The sequence below is a fragment of the Chiroxiphia lanceolata genome, chromosome 3, assembly GCF_009829145.1.
Source record: "Chiroxiphia lanceolata isolate bChiLan1 chromosome 3, bChiLan1.pri, whole genome shotgun sequence".
Classification (NCBI taxonomy): domain Eukaryota; kingdom Metazoa; phylum Chordata; class Aves; order Passeriformes; family Pipridae; genus Chiroxiphia; species Chiroxiphia lanceolata.
The window spans coordinates 112795691-112804367 of NC_045639.1; the positions used below are offsets into that span (position 1 = coordinate 112795691).

The following is an 8677-nucleotide window of genomic DNA, read 5'->3' on the forward strand; positions in this document are numbered from 1 at the left end:
TATTCCTTCCTTCCTTCCTTCCTTCCTTCCTTCCTTCCTTCCTTCCTTCCTTCCTTCCTTCCTTCCTTCCTTCCTTCCTTTCCTCTTTTCTCCCTTTCCCGGTGGGCCGGGCGGGGCGGGGGGTCGGGGGGGAGCCCATCTCCTCAGCAGCGCCCTGGAGAGGTGTGAGGTGTTCCTGCTGCCCCCCCCGCCCGCCGGGATACCCGCACTTTCCCATCTCAGACAATGTATTTCCATTCCAGTCGTGTGCCTTTGTCCATTTGTAGGAAGAAAAGAGTGCTGAGTGACAGCTCCTGTTAGCCTGCATGAACAGATACCAATAAACCCTCCCAAACCTGGACCTTAAAAAAAAAAAAAAAAAAAGAAAAGAAAAGAAAAAAAAAAAGAAAAAGAAAAAAAAAAAGAGGCAAGAGCGAGGCAGGGAGCCACATGCCTCTTTGCCTCCGGCTTATTATTAAGACACCTTCGCAGCTTAAACGCTTAAACGCGACCCAAATTAAATGGCAATTAAAAGCGAGTTACACCCTCTCCTATCTCCAGGCTTGTCACGGGTGGAAGCTGGCCATCAGCAGAGCCTCCCCGCCGGGAAATGCCATTTGGGCTGGCATCTTCTCGAGGGGTGTGTGAGCCCCCCCCCTCCGCCCCGAGCTCGCCCGGCAGCGGGCGGGTCCCCCCCCGGGCGCTCCCCGGGCGGAGCCCGCGGTGGTTGCGGGGCTGGAGAGCCGCTACCTGGGGGCAGAGGGACGGGGGGCGCCGGGCAGGCGGACGGGACTTATTTCCCCGAGTGGCAGCTCCTCGGACCGGTGTCACTAAATAAATAAATCACGTACCCCCTTCAGCTTTGCAACCCGGGGCTACGCAGCCTCCGTGCGTTCCCATCTCCAAAATATATCGGCACTTGGAAATGTCGAGCCAGTGGTCTTTAGCCCTTGCGTCCCCTTCTCTATTTTTCTTCCCCTATTACAGATGTGATTCCGTAGATCTATATGTATTTTATGTATAATTCCATATCATATGTCACTGCAGTGATACTTTGTGGTCTCACCCTAGTTTTATGTTTGAAAATGCTATTTAAAGAAGCCTGTAAGATAACATATTAGGCTGCTTTAAAAGCAGGTTGGAGTGTGGGGTGGACTTAAATTCGATGTAAATGAAAGAGTAAAAAAAAAAAAAAAAAAAACCAAACCCCCAAAACAAACCACATAGTTTTCATTTAGGAAAAAAAAAATACAGTTAAACAGACACACATACAAATGTGCAATCTTAGATTCTGGTCAGTATTTAAAAACAGTATAATCAACAGGAAGGAGCACTTACCTATTGAAAAGGATGGTTTAATAATATATATTAATATATATTAGCTTTATGTCTTCCCAATAAAATGTACACAAAATACCCCCTTCGATCAGATTAGTTCCCATATTAGCCTGGGTAAGAAAAAGCATTCTAAAGAGTGGAGGAAAAAATGTATAAAAATGTTGAAAGAACCTACAGTTCCTTATTAGGCGAAGATACAATATTTATTCCTTGTCTCCTGGGATGAAGCTCCTCTATCTATTGTCCTCCCAGTTCTCAGTGCTGATGCTTAATTTTCAAAACTTCTATATTACCAAGGGACCTACGACATCAGCCAAAGAAATACCCAGCAAGTACAAAATCTGATCCAGGGAGCAGCTTTTGTGCAGAGGGAAAATTTTGTTCCTACAGGTTTTTAAGGAGGTGCATGGAAAAGCGAGAGATCTGATCTATGCAGATACATTGCAAATTCTCTCTGTCTGTAGAGATTTTTTTCTAAAAAAAATTGGGGAAATACATGAACTTTGGATTTTTCAAATTTTTCCTTTTTTTTTTTTTTTTTTTTTTTTTTTTTAAATTTGGAGAGGGGAGTTTTATCCAGAGTTGGGGTGTTTTTTTTCCTCTTTCTTCTTTTTTTTTTTTTTTTTTTTCGGAGAACCAAAAAATGTCAACTACCTTTCCAGGTCTCGTCCACGATGCAGAGGTATTTTGTGTGTGTGAGTGTGTGTGTGTGCGTGTGTGGATGTGTGTGTGCGTGTGTGTGCATATGTGTGTGTGTATGTGCCTGTGTGGTTGTTTCCATTTTTTTAAAATCCATATTGGACCGTTACATTTAATTATAATCCGGCTTCAGAGATAACTTAAAGAAGTATAGAGAGAAAATTCGTTATGACATCTGTCGCCAGCAAGGGCAACTCATTACCACGTTAAAACCGTTGCCAGAACGAAAATCAGAATAATACCCCTAATAATATAATGAAGTGGAGGGAAATCACCACCAGCTCGCCAGGAATGGGGAGTTCTCGCTAGAAAGCAGGACTCTCCTTTCTTTCGAAACGCAGGGAAAGGAGGGGGGGAATTTTGGATCTGATTCGTTATTTTAAAAAGAAAGAAAAATAGGGGTTCAAAAAAAAAAAAAGAAGGGAAGGAAGGAAGGAAGGAAGAAAGGAAGGCAAACAGGCGGCAAAGCTTTCTCAATGTGTAACGCTGTAACATAGGGACGGGACTTGTGTGTATTCTCGGTAGTTTCCTCTGTTTGATGACTTTTTTTTTTGTGTCAGCCCCAGATATTACAGCTGTGATCAGGAGGAGGATGGATAGATGGATGGACAGATAGATAGATAGTTTTTATTTCAGTGCGTGGATTCCTTTCACTTTACTGTATTAAGGGCAGGCTGGGCTGTTTATGATTTTTTGAACAGACCTTTATGGCACCAGCCCAAGGTAGGAAAGGATCTTTTGTTGCTGGGGTTGCCGCTCGCAAGCTTAGACGCTTCTGCAGGGGGAGAAGCTATGCAGGACAGCGTGCTTGGAAGAGCCGTACCCGGGGCTTTCAATGACAAACCTCCAGTTTTGGGGTCTTCTTTTCACTTCTTCTTTTCAGATACGTCATGACGGATCAAACAGTTACCGTTTGATGCAGCTTGGATGCCTGGAGTCTGTGGCCAACTCGACCGTCGCCTATTCCTCCTCATCTCCTCTCACTTACTCTACCACGGGCACCGAGTTCGCCTCCCCGTACTTCTCCACTAACCACCAGTACACCCCACTGCACCACCAGTCCTTCCACTACGAGTTCCAACACAGCCACCCGGCAGTCAACCCCGACGCTTACTCCTTGAACTCTCTCCATCACTCCCAGCAATATTACCAGCAGATCCACCATGGAGAACCCACTGATTTTATCAACCTGCACAATGCGCGGGCGCTCAAGTCCTCTTGCTTGGACGAGCAGAGGAGAGAGCTGGGGTGCTTAGATGCTTACCGCCGCCACGACCTGTCTCTTATGAGCCATGGATCCCAATATGGGATGCATCCAGATCAAAGACTCCTACCAGGACCAAGCCTCGGGCTTGCAGCCTCGGGAGCAGACGATTTGCAGGTAAATAGCATGCGATCTCCTTTCGAGGTACCTTCTTCTCCCCTCCCCCCGCCCTGGACCCCCCCAACCCCCCCCTCCCCCCCAGTCTCCCACCCCCATTTTCCTCTGCTCGAAATAGCTCATACAAAGGAGGGACGATTCATCCCAAATCCGATCCAGAGCCCGTCCCCTCCAGATTAGTAGCTACAAGCAAAAAATGTGGAGGGGAAAAAGCCCAAAACAAGGCAAGTTGTCTTTCTTGGCCAAACAAACAAACAAATTGAACAAAAACAACCTCGCTCCTGCCTTCCACGCGTGGGTTGTGTCTCTGTGATGGCTGAGACCATGGGGCTCATCCGGAGATCTGGGGGTGCGTGTGTGCCTGTACCAGCCCTTACCAAAGTCACACAGAACCCAAACAAAACCAAACCAAATCCATCTTCCTGCTTTTCCTGAACTTTTACTTACTTTCGGCAAACGGAACAATTTGCAGCGACAGAGCAGGAAAATTATTTAAGAAAGGGATGGAGTAAGAAAAGAGGAAAAAAGCAGGACAGGAAGTAAGTCTGCTTTCCGACAGACATACAAAGGCAAACCTTCCGAGCTATAAGGGAGTAAAGAAGTAAACGGGAGCAATTGTTCATCAGAAAGACTCAGGATGATAAAAATCCCTCACAATATCCGATCTAGGTGTTAATGAGGTGAGAGATAAAGCAGATAAAACCAAATTCACCTATCTATCTAATCATTCATCTACTCCGCCCTAACCGGCATCTGGATCCATTCTAAAAATTCTATTTCTGTGTATGAAAACATCGGCTTTATCCGCTCAGAAATCCATTCCCCCGCCCTAAAAATTCATCTCCGCTAAATTGAGCCGGTTGCTTAAAAGAAATTGGTTTCCAAAATTGAAAACAACGCCCTCCTGTATCTAACACCCATTTCGAAATGTCCCCCAAATCAAAAGCAAACCTTCCTTCTCCCGACGAGCTGAGGAACTAAGGGCTTCCCCATCAGCAGGGCGAGACAAACGGGACCGTGTTTACTGTACTTACTTTTCCCCCATATCTCGCTCCCAGACACACAAAGCTGGTTGGTCTTTCCAAAAACATGTAGCGGTCAAAGGTTTGGGGAAAAAAAAAAAAAAAAAAAGCTAAAACAAACCCCAAACAATTCTACCCGAAGTTTGTAAAATTAAGGTGGTTTAATTTCTTCCTTTAAAATCAAATCACGAAAAAAAAAAACCGAATCCCCCTCCATTTATCAGAGAAAAGAAATATTTCTCTTTTTTCTTTTTCTTTTCTTTTTTTTTTTTTTTTAAAGGAAGAAAATAGACCCAACAACAAAGAATGTTATCTTTGAGGAGGAAACTTATTTAAATCTAGTTTTCTCCATTGAAATTCACTATATAATTTTATCCTCTCTGGTCATTTTTTGTTTACATTTTTCACAAGGATCTCCTTATGTTACCCCCCTCAAAAAAAAAAAAAATCTGCCATTCACTGCTCAACCCAACTAAAACCTATTTACTCCTTTTTATAACCACGTCTGCTGCTGATTTTTTTGTATCTGTACAAATTTTTTTTCTTTGGCAGGCACAAAGCCTTGTATTTTTCAAAAGAGGGGATTAGGAACGTTTGCAAGACAGCAGACAATGCCTAAGTCCCGGGTAAAAAAGCACCATAGTTTATCCAATTTTCGACTTAGTGCCATTCAACTGGTCATTTATGCAATGTCATCCGACCAAACAACATGTTTCCCTTAAAAAAAAAAAGGGGGGGGGGTTGGTTAAGCTGCTGGAAGGGCATTCTCTTTTTGTTTATTTAAAGGAGAAGAAAATCAACAGCTTTTCTTTAGAAAATATTAATTTTTCGATCACGCTTTATTATAAACTAAAAGACTTAGAGTTTTGTACCTAATCTTTTCTTTATTTTGCCTCCTCCCTCTCTTTCCGAACACAAGAGGGAGTGTGTAGAGGTATCAAAAAGCCTGAGCGGTGAGAAGTTGAAACCATTCATATTTGTCGTTACGTTTTAGATGATTCAGAGCAAACTTGCACTCTCGCGAATATCACTTCGGGCTTAGTGAAGAGAAAGCGTTTTGGTGGCGAGCAGAAACAGGACTGCTCACAAACACTTTTAAACCAAAATTGTGGTCTAACCAGCCTTCCCCTTTCCCCTTAGCCTTTCTTTTTAAAACGTTCATCAGCATATGCCTCATTTCAAATGCAACAAATGTAAATATACTTTTCCCTGCACAGAATTTTAAGTGAATGTCCAATAGTTTCGAGGGCGGTTTAAGTCAGCCTAACAGATGCAAACAGTCTTGGAGCTGGAGTGGCATCTTTCAGTGCCCTAAAAAGATTTTCCATGGGCAACAAAGAAAACTGTCACACCTTTTCCCATCACCGCTCTAATTTATGCTCAGTCGCCAAGTTTTTTTCATATTGATTTCATAATCACTTTAAGGCAGAACACTTAAAATAAAAAAGAGCCTTGAAAAGGAAGGTCTTACAGGGCCAGCGCCAATATGGTGAAAGTGGGGGAGAGAGCCAGGACTGTAAAGATTGTTTTGTAAAGTGGGGTTTTTATTATGCACCGACTCTCTCCGCATTTACTTAACTCTTCACGGGCTGTTGAATAGGTTAACACCCTTAAAGGCCTCTTTCATGTCCAATACCTCGTTTGTTTGTAGAGGAAAATGCGTCTTTAACACATTTCCACTGGGCAAAGATTTAGGTTTGGTTTGTTGTGTTTTTTTAACCCCAACATAAGGAAAAACCCAAAGAAAACCCAACCCTTTCAAGTCTTTTATCATTCCAATAAAAATATTTATTAAGGAGGGCGAAGATCCCCAAATAATCAGCCTTGTAAGAGGAGAATAAAGAAGTGAGATCTCTTCGGATGTGCAGCAGAAGCCCTAGGCAGGTTTTTTGATGGTTCCTCACCCCACGCTCACACATGGGTGCCTGTGTGTGTGTGCACACAGATGCATATTCATCCCCACCTATGTGCGGACGCACGCATTGTTACAACACCCTTACGACTCTGTGTAGCCGGCAGAGCCCAATAGGTCATCTGTTGTTTGTGCTCTTTGTCTACTTCTTTGCACACTTTGTAAGTCGGTATATACGTGTCGCTAAACACACATATGAATTTAGCTGCGTGTCTGTATATAAATATACAGCTAAACATACAAAAATACTACATACAAGTGTATTTTTACCTTTGTGCGTGTGGAGCGGGAATACACGTCTCTCAGGAGTACTTGTTTGTCTCTCTCTGTCCTGCCATGTAACTGCCGGTCTAAGTTCCCAGTTCAGGATAAATTCTTATTTACATGGCAATGAAAGGAAAATTATTCTGCATTTGGAGGGGTAGGGGCTGACGGCACGATGGCGGGGGGATTTCACCAGAACACTTGAGCTCTCTGAGAGTAACTGGTTTTCCAGTTCACCTTAACTATTGTTCCTGAGCGAGTCGTGTAACAAAGCAAAACCGTGTGATCTCTCTGTGGGTTTCTGTGTCTTATTTCTTTCTTTCCTTTCTTTCCCTGTTTTCCCCTCATTACTTAAGAGCTCAGTGGAGGCCCAGTGTGGACTTGTACTCAACGGGCAAGGAGGTGTGATAAGAAGAGGTAAGAGGTTACAAATCCTTGCGTCTATCAGTTTTTACTAACATACATCCCTCTCCATTTCTCCCTGTGTTTCCCTCCCCCACTGTTTGGCGTAGTTTGGATTTACTGCCGAAATAGCGATAATTTGTCAGAAGTACGTCCAAACTCGCTCAGAGCGCTTCACATTTCACAGTCCATTTGCACTTTGCAAGCGATCTGTTCTTCGGTAGCTCTGGGATACTCCCGCTGAATTCAGAGTTTTCCTGACTCGTTGTATCATTCCCCGTTTAACCGAGATGATCCCTGATAGTTTGAGAAACGTGTTCCCTGGCGCCGGGCTGTTAAATCGGCAGTTTGATCTCGTGTGGGGAAAGGAAGGAGTTTTTTTGGAAATGTGGTTTCACTAGCGCTACAGACCGGTGTGGAAATCGCTTTTTGAGTGTCACTTCATTTGATAACCATCTGTCAATGTAAATATCGAACGTCAAAGTTAGAGGAGAGGTTTGGAACTCGTGTTAAATACGTGGCTCTGCAGCGTTTGCGAAATCTGAGTATCCTGGGGAGTTTGTTATTACCGTCGTTTATCCTGAAGAGAAACAACATTAGTCTAAAGGCCTAACGTAGGAATATATTTTCCTAACAAGTTTAAACGCTTCCTCTTATTCCCGATACAAACCGAATAATGTAGTCGGGGAGAGGGTACTTGGCAACTCGGCCTCTCAATGCGCATTTCCTATGCTATTATCCCCTTACTCATTACATTCACCGTGAAAAAACGATATTTACGAGATATTTGGGGCGATTGTGGCAGGGAGCTGCTTCCAGCCATCACTTCCCTGGACAAACTTTAGTCTCACTGAAACAAAAGTATTTATTGGGTTAGGGTTAGGGTTAGACTCGGTGGGCGGGGATGGGGAGCGGGCTCACACCCCGGGGAGGGGAGGTTTTGGGCTGCTCCGTCCCTACACCGACTCAGACCAGGCTTTGAGCGGGTGTTGTGCAGGGCGGGCGAAGGGAGCAGAGGGCTGGGGAGGCGGCGGGGCCAGGACCGGAGAGGTGAGAGCCCTGTCGCCGTGGTGCTGAAGGGACAGCTCCGCGCGGCCGCCCCGCTCCGCCCCGCACGGCCCCGCCTCGCCCCGGCCCCCCGCTCGGGGCCAGGGATGCGGGGACCTGGGGGGGGACACTCCAAATGTGCAGTCCCCTCCCTCGGCGGGACGCTGTGGAGAGGAGCTGCCAGTCTCCTGCCCCACTCGTGCTGCCGGTGCCTGCGCCCGCCCCGAGTCCCTGTCTCTCGGATTTCGGAGGGTTCTAATTATCCCCAGGAAGAAGGATAATTATCCCTAGGAAGGAGGATAATTCTTTCGGGTTTGATCCGAGAGCTGACCTCCGAGAAGCGGGGATCGTTAGCTGAAAGAGAGACAGACACAGTCCCCATCAGCTGGGCTCTGTGCTGTCGTGTTTGACGGCGGTTCTCATTTCCCAGTTGAAGAGCGGCTCAAAGCTCAGCTCAGCTCAACTCCAGTTTATTCAGCTCTCCAGCTCCTGTTAAGGAGATTCCAATTACCTGTTCAGATGATGGTAGTGGCGTGTCTCTCTCCCCCTCTCTCTTTTTTTAAAGCGACCAAATTATTCAGGGATTTAAAGCTTGATACTAAAAGAAATCCAGCATGAAAATGCAAGGTCTTC

The 8677-nt window shown here is 45.1% G+C and overlaps 1 protein-coding gene across 4 annotated transcripts in view; it reads left to right on the top strand.

Moving 5' to 3' along the window:
• The first annotated feature begins 1949 nt into the window (after positions 1 to 1949).
• The window catches only part of TFAP2D (transcription factor AP-2 delta), a 46963-nt gene continuing 40235 nt past the window's right edge, over positions 1950 to 8677 (top strand). Inside the window, exons 1-3 of one of the 4 annotated variants that reach the window (XM_032683143.1) lie at positions 1950 to 1999; positions 2900 to 3397; positions 6952 to 7012. In XM_032683143.1, coding sequence (XP_032539034.1) covers positions 1961 to 1999; positions 2900 to 3397; positions 6952 to 7012 — 598 coding nt within the window. In that variant the 5' untranslated portion in view covers positions 1950 to 1960. Of the gene's footprint in view, positions 2000 to 2447; positions 3398 to 6951; positions 7013 to 8677 lie in introns of those variants that run through there. The other 3 variants (XM_032683145.1, XM_032683144.1, XM_032683142.1) reach the window with 3 other exon arrangements.